The 14,037-nt window shown below is 47.2% G+C and overlaps 7 protein-coding genes across 7 annotated transcripts; 6 read left to right on the forward strand and 1 right to left on the reverse strand.

Moving 5' to 3' along the window:
• Nucleotides 1-73: 73 nt before the first annotated feature.
• Nucleotides 74-762, reverse strand: SJAG_04603 (inner membrane protein; the record flags this gene model as incomplete). Its single annotated transcript, XM_002175657.1, has 2 exons — nucleotides 74-339; nucleotides 417-762. 2 exons carry the CDS (start codon nucleotides 760-762, stop codon nucleotides 74-76), a joined length of 612 nt encoding a protein of 203 aa, XP_002175693.1.
• On the forward strand, nucleotides 563-1,884 carry SJAG_04602 (hypothetical protein). Its single transcript, XM_002175656.2, has 2 exons — nucleotides 563-1,025; nucleotides 1,258-1,884. The coding sequence occupies exons 1-2, from the start codon at nucleotides 903-905 to the stop codon at nucleotides 1,543-1,545; spliced, it is 411 nt and encodes a 136-aa protein (XP_002175692.2). The 5' UTR covers nucleotides 563-902; the 3' UTR covers nucleotides 1,546-1,884.
• Nucleotides 1,819-2,776, forward strand: SJAG_04601 (poly(A) binding protein Pab2). The gene is made up of 2 exons (XM_002175655.2): nucleotides 1,819-1,936; nucleotides 1,992-2,776. The coding sequence occupies exons 1-2, from the start codon at nucleotides 1,892-1,894 to the stop codon at nucleotides 2,469-2,471; spliced, it is 525 nt and encodes a 174-aa protein (XP_002175691.1). The 5' UTR covers nucleotides 1,819-1,891; the 3' UTR covers nucleotides 2,472-2,776.
• A 267-nt stretch (nucleotides 2,777-3,043) lies between these two features.
• SJAG_04600 (HECT-type ubiquitin-protein ligase E3 Pub1) lies at nucleotides 3,044-6,608 on the forward strand. The gene is made up of 2 exons (XM_002175654.2): nucleotides 3,044-3,353; nucleotides 3,610-6,608. Exons 1-2 carry the CDS (start codon nucleotides 3,175-3,177, stop codon nucleotides 5,714-5,716), a joined length of 2,286 nt encoding a protein of 761 aa, XP_002175690.1. The 5' UTR covers nucleotides 3,044-3,174; the 3' UTR covers nucleotides 5,717-6,608.
• Nucleotides 6,609-6,714: 106 nt separating this feature from the next.
• On the forward strand, nucleotides 6,715-9,708 carry SJAG_04599 (AAA family ATPase Rix7). The gene is made up of 4 exons (XM_002175653.2): nucleotides 6,715-7,081; nucleotides 7,189-7,363; nucleotides 7,407-8,638; nucleotides 8,707-9,708. Exons 1-4 carry the CDS (start codon nucleotides 6,758-6,760, stop codon nucleotides 9,343-9,345), a joined length of 2,370 nt encoding a protein of 789 aa, XP_002175689.2. The 5' UTR covers nucleotides 6,715-6,757; the 3' UTR covers nucleotides 9,346-9,708.
• A 30-nt stretch (nucleotides 9,709-9,738) lies between these two features.
• SJAG_04598 (COPII vesicle coat component Erp5/Erp6) lies at nucleotides 9,739-11,122 on the forward strand. Its single transcript, XM_002175652.2, has 4 exons — nucleotides 9,739-10,132; nucleotides 10,199-10,409; nucleotides 10,508-10,699; nucleotides 10,794-11,122. Exons 1-4 carry the CDS (start codon nucleotides 9,920-9,922, stop codon nucleotides 10,820-10,822), a joined length of 645 nt encoding a protein of 214 aa, XP_002175688.1. The 5' UTR covers nucleotides 9,739-9,919; the 3' UTR covers nucleotides 10,823-11,122.
• A 264-nt stretch (nucleotides 11,123-11,386) lies between these two features.
• On the forward strand, nucleotides 11,387-14,006 carry SJAG_04597 (AGC/NDR protein kinase Sid2). Its single transcript, XM_002175651.2, has one exon. The coding sequence runs from the start codon at nucleotides 11,664-11,666 to the stop codon at nucleotides 13,407-13,409; it is 1,746 nt and encodes a 581-aa protein (XP_002175687.1). The 5' UTR covers nucleotides 11,387-11,663; the 3' UTR covers nucleotides 13,410-14,006.
• Nucleotides 14,007-14,037: the final 31 nt, after the last annotated feature.

The raw sequence follows: 14,037 nt of genomic DNA on the forward strand, positions 1-14,037 counted from the left end.
GTGTGGGATAACGTGGGGGCTGGAGTGTGCAAGAAGACGCAAGTTCGTCTGTGCCGGTAGTCGTGGCAGCTCATTAATCAATTGGCACGGCTTCGTCGCCGACAGTGAGCAGACACTTTTCCTCGAGCCAGCTGAAGGCCGGGCCGAGTTTTATGCTGGTGTAATGAACGATCCCGCTGGCGCGCGACCCCGTGACATGGAACGCGATGTCGATTTTTCCTTTGCGTTTGGAAATGGCGCCCGACACCCAGGGAAACGGATACGTGAAACGGATGTTGTCGCCCAGCAGCGAACGCGCCGCCGGCGACCGCTGGACTCTGTGCATCACCGTTTGCGTCACTAGAGATAAGGTTAGCGAAACGCGGAGAAAGTGTGGGGAAGATCGCCCTCAGAATGACATCATGGCACCGTCGTACCGTTTGAGTTTTGCTTTCCGTAGTGGATGGCAAACAGCGCAGCACCGGCCCAGATGCAGAAAGCCAGCAGCAGGCCGCTGCGGAAGGCGGCTGATTGCCGCGGAAGCGGAGGCAGCGGCTGCTGGCGGGTGAAGCAGATGACCGGGGGTCGCTGAGCTGGGCTGGAGGAAGCGGGGGCTGCAGTGGAGGACCGCTTGTGTGGGGGTTTTGAGGATGGTGGGGATGAGGAGGTGGAGGTGGAGGAAAAGCGAGCAGCACTGGTGAGAGAGGAAGCTACGAGAGTCCATGCAGGTGGAGCACGAGCTGGTTGGCTGGGGAGGAGCGAACGGTGTTGCTGGAGATGCATTGGCGATGGCCGCTCGTGTTTCGCTGTGAACCACGTCGACACACACCGTCTCCGAGCGACACCACACACATCCATCAGGCAAAGCATCGTTTGGCTACGCAACCCAAGCAAAGAGCGCGAGAAGATCAGGTTCATTGAAAATGTTTCCCACCACTAAAGTCTCGTCCTTTCAAGTCGGAAATTGCACGATTCAGGCTGTAACCATGCGGTTTGGTGATCGTTTCGTCGTGCTGCTGTCCACGACCGGAAAGGTTGGGCAGATGGTACGTACTGAGCTGCAAGGAGCGCCAGCGGGGTGCACGGCAAAGTGAAGAGTTCTAGCGAGCTGCAGTATCCTGCAGCGAGATTCAATGCGCTGCACCTCGCCCTACCTCGCCAAGCATCGCTACACCTCGCTATACTCGCTATACCGATCTCTAGCGTTCTCTAGCGATCTTGCTGCTCGTTTCTCGCTAACGCTCGACGCTTATTCGCGGCAATTGACTGACACAGCAGTTCTCAATCGCGCACCAACGCAGCATGGTGCGGCCGGTGGTGCGTGACCTGCTGCCTATGAGCGATTTAGACGTCAAATGTGTTCTCGGCAACAGCCAGGGTCCAAAGTTCATGTGGAGTCAGCTCCTGGCCAGTCAGATTGCATCGCTTCTCGTCCACCAGCAGGCCGACTCGCCTGCTCCCGTGACCCGCTTCCTGGTGGGCCTCCATCTTCCCTGGAGCTCTGACGATGACGCCAACGGGGACCTTGTCCGTGCGGTCTTGGAAAAGGTCGCCGAACAGTGCTGAGGCCGAGACTTGTCGGTGTTTTAGGGGTGGCCGAAGGTGACCGGGCATGATCGCCGTTTCTCCGTGTCCCGAGCCTGTGTTGAGATCAACCCCCGAATGGCGACGATCTGCGACATTCACGACGTTGGGTGAACAGGTGGAGGCAAATTGATCCACTCGCCCCTTCTAGCCGCGTCTGTTGGCGTTCCCTTGTTTCCCTCCGCTCCCTCTCCCTCCCCCCCTCCTGTCGTCGCTGTCTCTCCCACCGGCCGGGCCTCGGCGACCTTTCGGTCATTTTCGGCGACCTTTACGACTTCCCTCCGCTGTCTTCGGTCAAGTCGACTCCACGCACCCTCCCTCTGCAAAAATGAGCGACGACCAAAGCACAGATGTGGTAGATGTTCAGGACCAGGTATGCTCGTCTGGCACCTCTACGCGCTCTTCGTTCACATACTAACGTGTCACAGGAATTGCAGGCAATGAAAGCTCGCGTGGCCGAAATGGAGGCCGAAGCCGAGAAGCTGCGAGAAATGCAGGAGCAGCTCGACAAGGAGAGCGAGGCTCTCCGCAACGACAAAGAGGCTCTCGACGCCCAGAGTGTGTATGTGGGCAATGTAGACTACAGCGTGACGCCAGAGGAGCTGCAGGCTCACTTTGCCGAGTGCGGTCCCATCAACCGCGTCACCATTCTGTGCGACAAGTTCACCGGACACCCTAAAGGTTTCGCCTACATCGAGTTCGCCGAGCCCAGCGTTGTCCCCAACGCCTTGCTACGCAATGGCTCCATGCTCCACGACCGTCCTCTCAAGGTCACTCCCAAACGCATGAACATCCCCGGCATGTCCCGCGGCCGAGGTCGCGGCCGAGGCCGCGGCATGCGTGGACGTGGACGCGGTGCTTTCCGCGGAGGATACCGCGGGAGGGGTCGTGGGTATACCCCGTATTAGTGCGTGTGCACGTGAAAAGTAAAACAAGACGTGCCGACCGTATACACTCCTGGAAACGGGCGTCTTTCTTCGTTCTTTCAAGCGGCCTGCTCCTGCAGCCCCTTGTTCCCTTGTTTCGGCCGTTTATGTTTGGCGCGCACCAGCCGTCCCTGTGACTGGTGTGTAAAACGGCGTCAGTTTGTTCCAACGGGTTTCGCTGCTTTCCGGTACGAAACAAGACATGCGTAATGAACAATTGAACAATTCATAGCGACGTTTGTAAATGGAAAGATTTGTTGAATAGTGCAGTACAGCAGACGTGCGACACGGCAGCCATGTCCGAGGGTGAACCCGGTTTCGCATTCTCTCCCCAAGGACCTACGAGGACCTACGAGGACCTACGAGAGGACCGGCGAGGACCGAAGAGGACCCTGCAGGCTGTCCCGCCCCCGCGATCGGCCCACCCCACTGCCCCTGACTATGCACCACAATCATCCCACGAATCGTCAGTGATCGCCGCGTGTTTGTTCACGTGTAATTCACGTGCTCGCTTCGCACTTACTCGATTCTTGACGTCACCAACTTACGTAGCGCGATGCTGCCATAGCTTCCGTAGTCCCTGCTAGCTGTCTTCCTCCCTCCACCCAACACACCGACTGCTCCGTTTCGCTTAAAGCGTTTCCTGTCGCCAATTGCTGTTCCTCCGCGAGGATTCCGCAACTACATGGAGCAAAACACTTGCAAAATACGGTTTTCCATAGTTTCCGCCGATGGTCTAAGCAAACGGGACCTGTTCCGTACTCCCGACCCCTTTGCAGTGTTGACGATTGACGGCGAACAAACACGTACGACCAAAGTTGTAAAAAAGTCTCTGAATCCGTACTGGAACGAATCATTTGACATGTATGTAACGTCGTGAGCGAGTGAGAGGGGCTGGAAACGCGTCCTGGGCGTGTTTCAAGGCTGTTTGAGAAAGCTGGAAGTGGTTTCGCACAGAACGAAGGGGACTGGGCCGTTTCTGGCTGCTTTCGTTTTCCGTGCACACCATGTATACCGTGTATGAACGCGTACATGGCTGCACAGGACTGACTTTCCTGCAAGTCCTTGTTCTTTTGCTCGTTGTCTCCGTTCCTCCTTCTTCCCGTGCTAATTGTTCTAGAAATGTAAGACCCTCGAGCTCAATCCTCGTCAGGATCTTTGATCAAAAACGCTACAAAAAAAAGGACCAGGGATTCTTGGGTCTGGTCACATTTCGGGTGCAGGAGGTTGTCAATCTGAGCAGTTCTCGTGAAACACTCGTCACTCGTCAGCTGCGTAAGTCAAGCAACAGCTCCAGCCTGTCCGTTCAGGGCGAGTTGATTCTCAAACTCTGTATAATTCGAGGAAACGGCCAGAATGCACGAATTGCTGCTAATGGGACCTCATCTCGTACGTCAACACCCCAGCCCGCTTCATCCCGGCTTTCAGCTCCACAAAATGGTCGTTCGGCCGCTTCTTCTTCAATTCACTCTTCTACCGCTCAGGGTGCACGAGCTTCTCGAACTCCTCGGGCACCGTCGGCCGCTACAGCAAGTCAGGTGCAGAGCATAATGTCACCCTTTGAGGATCAGTACGGACGGCTGCCGCCTGGATGGGAACGCCGTACAGATTCGCTTGGTCGCACTTACTATGTTGACCACAACACGCGTAGCACGACGTGGACACGGCCGTCATCCAGCACAGTTCCACGTACGCACAACTCGCGTGAATCACAGCGTTTACAGCACCAAAATCGTACACTGCCAGATACCGCCGGCTCCGGTAATGTGGCTGGACCTACAGACCTTCCTGCTGGCTGGGAGCAGCGTTTTACGCCGAGCGGCCGTCCGTATTTTGTTGACCATAATACTCGGACGACAACTTGGGTTGATCCTCGCACTCAAGTTGTTCGGCCGACGAATGCCGCTACATCTGCTCAGGCTGCATTCGTGCAACCCCAGTCGCTTTCGCACTTGGGTCCTCTGCCTAGCGGCTGGGAAATGCGGCTAACGAATACGGCACGAGTCTACTTTGTGGATCACAATACGAAAACGACTACGTGGGACGATCCCCGTCTTCCTTCGTCACTCGACCAAAACGTTCCCCGGTACAAGCGCGACTTTCGACGGAAGCTGGTGTACTTCCGTTCGCAGCCCGCGATGCGACCTCTTCCTGGGCAATGTAATATTAAAGTTCGTCGTGAACACATCTTCGAGGATTCCTATGCTGAAATTATGCGGCAAAGTCCGATTGAGCTGAAAAAGCGTCTTATGATTCGCTTTGAAGGCGAGGATGGTTTGGATTACGGTGGATTGTCGAGAGAGTTCTTTTTCCTCTTATCACACAAAATGTTTGACCCTATTTACTGCCTCTTTGAGTACTCCGCTGTTGACAATTACACACTGCAAATCAACCCTCACTCAAGCATTAATCCAGAGCACTTGAATTACTTCAAGTTCATTGGTCGCGTAATTGGCCTCGCCATCTTCCATCGTCGCTTTTTGGACGCATTTTTTGTTGTCTCTCTCTATAAAATGCTCCTGCGGAAGAAGGTTACTTTGGCTGATATGGAGAGTATCGATGCAGAGTTCTACCGAAGTCTCAAGTGGATTCTCGATAACGACATTACTGGCATCCTAGACCTTACCTTCATTGCCGAAGAAGATCACTTTGGCGAGGTGCGCACTGTTGAGCTCAAACCCAATGGTGATCAGATTGAGGTGACCGAGGATAATAAAAAAGAATATGTCGAACTGGTTACCCAATGGAGAGTTACGAAACGTGTGGAAGAACAGTTTAACGCTTTTTACGACGGCTTCATCGACATTATACCCCCAGAATTAATCAACATATTTGATGAACGCGAGCTGGAACTCCTCATTGGCGGTATATCTGATGTTGATGTGGAAGATTGGAAGACCAATACAGAGTATCGTACGTACACAAGCACAGACCAGGTTGTTGTATGGTTTTGGGATATCATTTCATCCTGGGAGAACGAGAAACGCTCCAGGCTGTTACAGTTTGCTACCGGAACATCGCGTATTCCCGTCAATGGTTTCCGTGATCTCCAAGGTAGTGATGGTCCTCGGAAGTTTACTATTGAAAAGGCAGGCTCAGCGGAACAACTGCCTGTTGCCCACACCTGTTTCAACCGTTTAGATCTACCGCCTTACGAATCGAAGGAGCGGCTTGATGATCGGTTAACCATGGCTATTGAGAACACGATCGGTTTTGGTAACGAGTAATTCTGGCTAATGATGAAAAAAAAATGCAAAAACATAATAAACGGCACTTATGATGACGGCTTTTACATTCCTCACTGCTTATCAAGCGTGTCTGCGTGCTTTTTTCGTCGCGACACTTCATTTTCATTTACAAAAGATTCAGAAGGAAAATGCATACCTTTACTCCCTTTTCTTCTATAACCTTTTCCCTGCATACATTCTCAGCAAAAAGCATCTTACATAAAAAAAAGTTCTTACATTCTGTTCCACCCGGTAACTATTTTTCTCGAATTATTAAAGGATTCAACTCGTGCGTTATTCTAAAATACGCGGTATACGATAGGCAAAAGTAGCTGTCCTTCTTGCCTTGTCCCGAAGAAGGGCGGCTTGTTATGTGAATGCGATCGAATTTCGTCTCCTCTCGCGCTTGAAATGTTCGGTTCGCGAGCATTAACGCTCGATTTCTTATAAGCAAAACGATGTCTTGTGCTACGCAATTCTGTCGTATGGTTATGTATCGTTCATGCTCTGTTTCCTCCAGACCGAAACGCTTGTTTAGTGCACGTTCGTATCCATTATTGATCTGTTTTGACGTTTACGTCAAAATCCTATTCTTCTATGTAATAACAGAGCCCATAATTGTTCAACGCTCGCTCTCTATCCTGTTGTTGTTTTGTTTTCTCTAATCGACAAGTGCGGATGAGAGTATGATGAACCTTTTTGGAGATTCTAGTGACAAAGTTTCAGCTCACGTTTCTTGTCAGTTCTGTACATGCTGATTTTGTTGTCCGTTTATGATCACAGAAATTCATTTCAAACTCCTCTATTATTTACATTTGTTCATTTCCCCTCTCACCCTACTACTTACTACTACTACTGAGTATGGGCTTCTTAATAGAACATAGTTATAGCGTAACTTAACGATTTCCTAAGACATAAGACGTTGAGATGTTCTATGCCACGGTAAACTCTTTAAGGTTCAGTAATATGGTCCAAAACTCACCACCAAAAAATGGCGACAAGATTTGAGGAGAAGATGCCCTCTGCCAAGCACCTCCTACGATGCGTAATTCGATGCGGTCGGGGTCTTCCCTTACTAGAGACCTTGAAAAAAGGATTTACGATCGTCTGTCCTACTTGAAAGATTCTTTAGCTCAAGGAAATGCGGAGGAATGGCCAGTTACGACGCGTCGGGCGCTTCAGTTCGTCCAGGAACGCGATTTAACACTTCGTCGTATGAAGAAACCTCTTCTGGAAAAAACAATTGAACGAGTTTTGGACTTTATGAAGCAGGAGGATAATGATTCAATGGCTTCTGGCACCGATACCGTGGTTGTGGAAAGTGACGATGAAGAAATTGAGAGAACAGACTTAATCACGGTAAAGGTATGGTAAAACTTGTTGGGTGATTAAGTGGTATCCATTTTATCTAATTCCCTTCTGTTTTCTGTCGGCTGCTTTGCCTTTTGTGTACAGTTCAACTAATTATTCAGGATACCAACACAATGAACAAAAATATCACGAGTTTGTGGAGCTCTAATACCCCGAATAGTGCTGCTGACAGCAACCGAAGCTCGGTGGAGAGCTCTCCGGCTCCTGGTACTTCGTCTGTCATTAAAAGAAAGGAACGTCTTAGCCGGAGTAAGACTACTGTAAAACGTCCGAAGGGTATGTTACATTCAGAGCGGGCAATTGGTACTGACGCGTGGAGTAGAGAAAACGTACGAATCAGCCATGAACGTTACATTGGACGATGTCGGTGGATTGGACGACTGCATCAACGAAGTCCTGGAATTGATCGCTATGCCCATCAAGCACCCAGAAGTCTATCTTTTCACCGGTATTCAACCTCCCCGCGGTGTTCTTCTCCATGGCCCTCCGGGTTGTGGTAAAACAATGCTGGCAAATGCATTGGCTAACGAACTGGGCGTTCCTTTTATCTCCATCTCAGCTCCATCCATCGTTTCCGGAATGTCTGGTGAGTCTGAGAAAAAAGTCCGCGACGTATTTGAAGAGGCAAAGAGCATGGCTCCTTGTTTAATGTTTATCGATGAAATAGACGCCGTGACACCGAAGCGTGAGAGCGCTCAGCGTGAAATGGAACGTCGAATTGTTGCTCAGTTTCTTACATGCATGGACGATCTTTCGTTTGAAAAAACAGAAGGTAAGCCAGTAATTGTCATGGGTGCTACAAATCGGCCGGATGCACTTGACTCTGCTTTGCGTCGTGCCGGTCGGTTTGACAGAGAAATCTGTCTCACGGTCCCTGACGAATTAGCCCGAGAAAAAATATTGCGCACTATGTCACGAGGTCTCCGTTTGAGCGGAGAATTCGACTTTCGCAAACTGGCCAAGCGTACTCCTGGTTTTGTGGGCGCTGATTTAAAGGCGCTGACAACGGCAGCTGGAATTGTTGCCATCAAGCGTATCTATCGGCAACTCATTCTTCAAAAAGACGCGGCATCATCTTCATCTCCCAACACTCCTTCCATTGACCAAGATTTGACCAGTGGTGACGATGTGGCCATGGAACTTGATACAACGAATCCCCCCTCTCTGAGTTCCATCATTCATCACTTTGTTAATTCACATCCAGATGCGTTGACGGAGGAGGAACTTGAGCCTCTTCGGATTTCGGAGGATGACTTTTTGGAAGCACTGCCTAAAGTCCAACCTTCGTCAAAACGTGAGGGTTTCGCAACAGTGCCCGATGTTACATGGGCCGATGTGGGTGCATTGAAGCCGATTCGTGTCGAGCTGCAGATGGCCATTGTTCAGCCTATTAAGCGTCCGGAGCTGTATCACAGTGTGGGTATTTCTGCGCCTGCCGGTGTGTTGCTTTGGGGACCACCTGGTTGTGGTAAAACGTTGCTGGCAAAGGCTGTTGCCAATGAAAGTAAGGCGAACTTTATTTCTGTGCGTGGACCAGAATTGTTGAACAAGGTAAGTGTGGAGAAAATGACGCAAGTTTCTTGTTTTTGATGGTGATTTGCTGTTAACGATTATTTTAGTTTGTCGGTGAGTCTGAGCGTGCTGTCCGTCAAGTATTTTTGCGCGCCCGTGCTTCTGCGCCGTGTATCATTTTCTTTGATGAGCTTGATGCTTTGGTGCCTAGACGTGATGATTCACTTTCAGAGTCCTCTTCACGTATAGTCAATACCTTGTTGACTGAGCTGGATGGCTTGAACGATCGAAAAGGTGTGTATGTGATTGCAGCTACTAATCGACCTGACATAATTGATCCAGCTATGATTCGGCCAGGTCGGTTAGACAAGACACTTCTCGTGGATCTGCCTACGGCAAACGAACGAGCTGAGATTCTGAAAACAATCACCAAAAAGACACCTTTGCACGAGGATGTGAATCTGGAGACTCTGGCCCACGACGAGCGCTGTGTTAATTTCTCCGGTGCGGATTTGGCTGCTTTGGTGCGAGAATCTGCCGTAACAGCTTTACGGTCGGCGGTATTTTCGGACATCGCATCTAATGAACCTGAAGTCACTGAGCATGCTTCATCTGAGCCGATACAGGTGACCATGGCTGATTTCAATTTTGCCTTTAGAAACATAAAGCCTAGTGTTTCTGACCGTGATCGTCAAAAGTACCAACGTCTCGCGAAACGCTGGTCCTCCGCTGCCGAATTGGAGTAGGAGGACCAAAAAAAAAAAAAAAAAATCGTTGAGACCTGTGCATGTGTATTCTCTTTTGTGCTTATCTTTTCATCAGAGCATGCGGTATTGTGTTTGCTCAACTTTTGTCCTTTTGGTCACTTTTTAAAGGAACCTTTCACTGGGTGTGTGATGGGTCAGTAACTTGTTTGTTATCTTCATTGAACTACAGTATCATTCAAATATCTAATCATTGTTTTGTGGGTTTTTTTTCGAGTCAAATTTGGAATTAATTGAATTAACTGAATTTTGGGAGCAATAGGCAGTAAATGTTCGAGTAAATTTAATAATATTGTTAATTCGTAGGAGGCGTCGGCAGGCCGAAAAATTTTGTTTATCACGCGTATAACAGAGAATTCGTTTCCCAATGGCTCATTTCTACTTAATAGCTTCTATTACTTAACGCTATTAATTATTACTACTACTACTACTACTACACAGCTGTTACCGCTAGGTGCACCGTCTCTCTGCTTACCACCCACACCATAAACTAGAACTACTACCACCACCAACTAGCTGCACCGACCTCCAACGCTACTCCTTTACCTACGGCACCATGAAGTTCCAGCTGCTGGGTTTTCTCTGCTTCCTGCTGTTTTCACCGGCATTTGCTGTGTATTATCACGCAGATGGAACGAAACCTCAATGTTTTATTAAGGATCTCCCCCGTAATCTCGTTGTGAGCGGTAAAATTAAGGCAGAAATTTGGAAAGACGATTTGAATGCTTGGGCCGTTAGTTCTGACCAAAAGGTCCGCGCTTATGTAGAGGTATGTGCATGAAGAGAATGACTGTTGCTTCTGTTTTGCGATTTTATTAACAATTTTTGTTTGCAGGAGGAATTTGAAAATAATCACATTTCCTACGACCGTAAATTGAGTTCCGATTCGAAATTCAGTTTCACTACAAATGGTGCCGGTAACCACAAGATCTGCTTTGCTCCTGTTAGTAGCGGTTGGTTCTCGAATCGTAAAATTCGCATCCATGTGGACCTTGACTCGGCTTCGACTGCAAAGTTAATCGCTTCCTCTGAAGACGAAGAACAAGGTTTGTGATACAGACTGGTGTCGACGTTACCGTAAATGGTTTCGTTTATTTTCATTTGTCTGGTCTTTGTGATAACAGTTTTGCTAACTTCGAGACAGATTTGACTCAGCGTATTGAGGCATTGAATGAGCGTCTGAAGGAAATTCGTCAAGAGCAAGTTCAGCAACGTGCACGTGAGGCTGTTTTCCGTAACACAAGTGAGAAGGCAAACTCTAGAGCGGTTAAGTGGACGATCATCCAAATTGTCGTTCTTGTCATTACGTGTATTTGGCAATTGTCTCATCTCCAGAGTAAGTCCAATCATACAGCGCGTCAAAAGCATATTCGTGTCCTTTTTAATGCGTTATTTCACCCTGCCTCTTTCGTCGTACTAACCTCGCTTAGGTTTCTTTGTCAAGGAAAAACTCGTCTAAGCATGCATTCATTACATCGCGTGTACTAGTCTAATGATTAATCAATACGAACAAGCATCTCTTGGACTCCAGTCGGTGGTTCTAGCAAGGACTGGTTGTAATATTGCGGTTTTTTCATTCATTCGCTTAAAGAGAAAAATATTGTGACCGAGAATTTAAGTTGCAAAATATTGGTGTCTGTGGTATGAATAGACGTTCCCAGATACTCAAAAATATTAATATCGGAAGATGCTTGGGTGGACGTGGCAAGGGAGTTTCAGCTTCTGTAACAATTGATGATCGTGCTAGAGGTGACAGTAGAAAATTCAGTAGCAATGTATTGATAAGGAGCAACAAGACACGGAATTGAGTATTCCTATTTCATTTAAGTTTGCTTTGTTCATTTTTCATACCGCTGCTTTCGCTGATACCGTCCCGTTTCAATTCTCTCTTTCTTCTCCTTGTGCAAATTACCGAGTCTCATTTCTCTTTGAAACGAAAATCTAGCCCTAAATCCCATACAATTCCTCTTCTACGTGTTCTTATTACACAACTAACTAATTGTTATCCCATCTCTTCTATAGTGCTTGCGCCGCGTTGCTAGCTTTTTTGTTTTGCTGGTATGTAAACAAACCTGCCGTAAACAAACAACCAACCCAGTTTTGGTCAAACAAAATTGAACACTTTTGCTGAATTTTCTTGATAATTTGACGAAAGAAACGCGTGTAGTGGTCGTTTCTGAGCTTTTGGGAAAAGTATATAACTGTTTTGTGTACATTTTAGGGAATTCCGTTCTGGGACTACTTCCGTCACTACTTGTATTCGCTATCAACGAGGACTTTTGCTTTCGTCCTTGACTATAATGCAGAACTCAAAATTAAATACATATTCAGACTACAGTGACTTGGCAGACGGTTTTGACCATCTACAATTGTCACATTCAAAGTCGCCCCGGAAGGAAAATGCTACAGCTTCACTTTTAGAGAAGCCGAAAACGCTTCTTCACAAGCTCTCACAAATGAATTTGGGTAGCAGCAATGGAAAGCCCGCGTTCATGGGTACTCATTATAAAAGTCATATTGGTGGAATTCCGAAACACAATATCTCAAGTCCCTTCGGCTCTGTACCTGCTTCTCCTACGCGGCCTGAAGCCTTTCCAGCTTTAAGTCTTCAGGAAGTGGAGAAAATGTCTTCTGCCAAGGTACGCAGAATGGCAATTATTTGTCAGATGTTCTTTCTGGATCATTACTTTGATCAGCTGCATTATTTACATAACCGGAAGCAACGCTACGCTATGTTTCAGAAGCAACTTAAAAAGGAGCCTTCCGATATGTGGAAGGACTTGGAGTTGCGGTATCGTGGACGAGAACGTGCTTATTTGCGTAAACGTCGGGTTCGTGTGTGTCACGGTGACTTCCAAACCATTACACAGGTTGGTCAAGGTGGTTATGGTTCGGTTTGGTTGGCCCGAAAGAACGATACGAAGGAGATCGTTGCTCTTAAAGTCATGAGTAAAGCCGTCCTGCAAAAAACTGACGAGGTTCGTCATGTTTTGACTGAACGTGATATTCTCACCAATGCCAACTCGCCCTGGCTTGTAAAGCTGTTGTATGCTTTTCAAGATCCTGACAATATTTACCTTGCTATGGAGTTTGTTCCCGGAGGTGATTTCCGAACGCTTCTCAGCAACAGTGGTGTGTTACGAGACCATCATGCCAAGTTCTATGCTACAGAGATGTTTTTGGCTGTTGATGCCTTGCACCAATTAGGTTACATTCATCGTGATTTGAAACCAGAGAACTTTTTAGTTGATGCTACTGGTCACATCAAGCTTACCGATTTTGGTTTGAGTTCGGGTTTCTTGAGCAAGCGTAAAATTGAAAGTATGAAGGTCAAGCTGCAAGAGGTCAAGCACATCGCTGTGCCTGAACGTACAATGCATGAAAGACGTCAAGTGTTTCGCACACTTCTGGCACAAGATCCTGTGTATGCTCACTCGGTTGTCGGCTCTCCTGACTATATGGCACCCGAGGTGTTACGTGGTGAAAACTATAATTACACTGTTGATTATTGGTCTTTGGGTTGTATACTCTATGAATGTCTTTCTGGTTTCCCTCCATTTTCGGGATCCAATGTTAATGAGACTTGGTCGAATTTGAAGAATTGGGAAAAATGTTTCCAACGTCCACACTACACTGACCCCCGTGACCTTGAATTTAACTGGGAGGACGACGCATGGGATTTCGTGTGCACTTGCATTACCGATGCATCCTCTCGCATTCGCAACATTAAGCAAGTTAAGGCTCATCCTTACTTCGGTAATGTCGATTGGGAGAATGTGCGCACCGTGTATCGACCTCCCTTTATTCCTGATCTCAATTCAGAAATGGATGCTGGATACTTCGATGATTTCACCAACGAAAACGATATGACGAAGTACAAGGAAGTCCACGAGAAACAAGCTGCTATTGCTCGCATGTCCAATACCCTTTCTCGTCCAAAACGAAATGCATTCATTGGCTTTACCTTCAAGCATCAAAAGAATCTCTCACCTACAAGTTCTACTACAGGGGCTCACACAGAAAACACATTCGGAACTATTCTGTAAGAAGACATTTGTACTCGTTATTCCTCTTTATTTAAAAGAAAAAAAAAACGTTTTTATGAATTGTGTTGTTATGAAATAATCTTAAGAAGTGTCTTCAAGAAATTCTAGGGAATCTTGTATATCTTGTATTGGTGAATAAGTCTTTGTTGCGTCGACTGGCTAGACTTTGGAAACTATGAAGTGAAGGATAATAAGAAGCGGACTCGAAGCGTATAACGGGAAGTTGTATAAAGGTTCTCAGAACTTGATGCTCTGCCGGACAGTTGTAACAGCGAGAATACCCAAGACTATACGATCTCCATTTCACAGAAATAAGTTTGAATGTGTCAAAATAACAAAAAAAAGAAAAAAAAAGAAACCTATTAATCTTTGCTAATCTTGTTTTAATAATTTGCTATGCCACAGAGGTATACGACCTGATAATATCACTTTAGTTCAACCCATACGAGCAAGAGTCAAGGTCTAAGATGAGAATGACAGAAACAAGTTTGCTTTTTTTCTGGTTTTGTCATTCTTTTAACTAAGAAATCTATGGAAAACTGTATATAAAATTTATAAATATAGAGGCAAAATAAACATGAATTATATTTCCAAAGATGTGCGCATCCGTCACCCGAACAACCTGACA

This window comes from Schizosaccharomyces japonicus (genome assembly GCF_000149845.2).
Source record: "Schizosaccharomyces japonicus yFS275 unplaced genomic scaffold supercont5.3, whole genome shotgun sequence".
NCBI lineage: Eukaryota > Fungi > Ascomycota > Schizosaccharomycetes > Schizosaccharomycetales > Schizosaccharomycetaceae > Schizosaccharomyces > Schizosaccharomyces japonicus.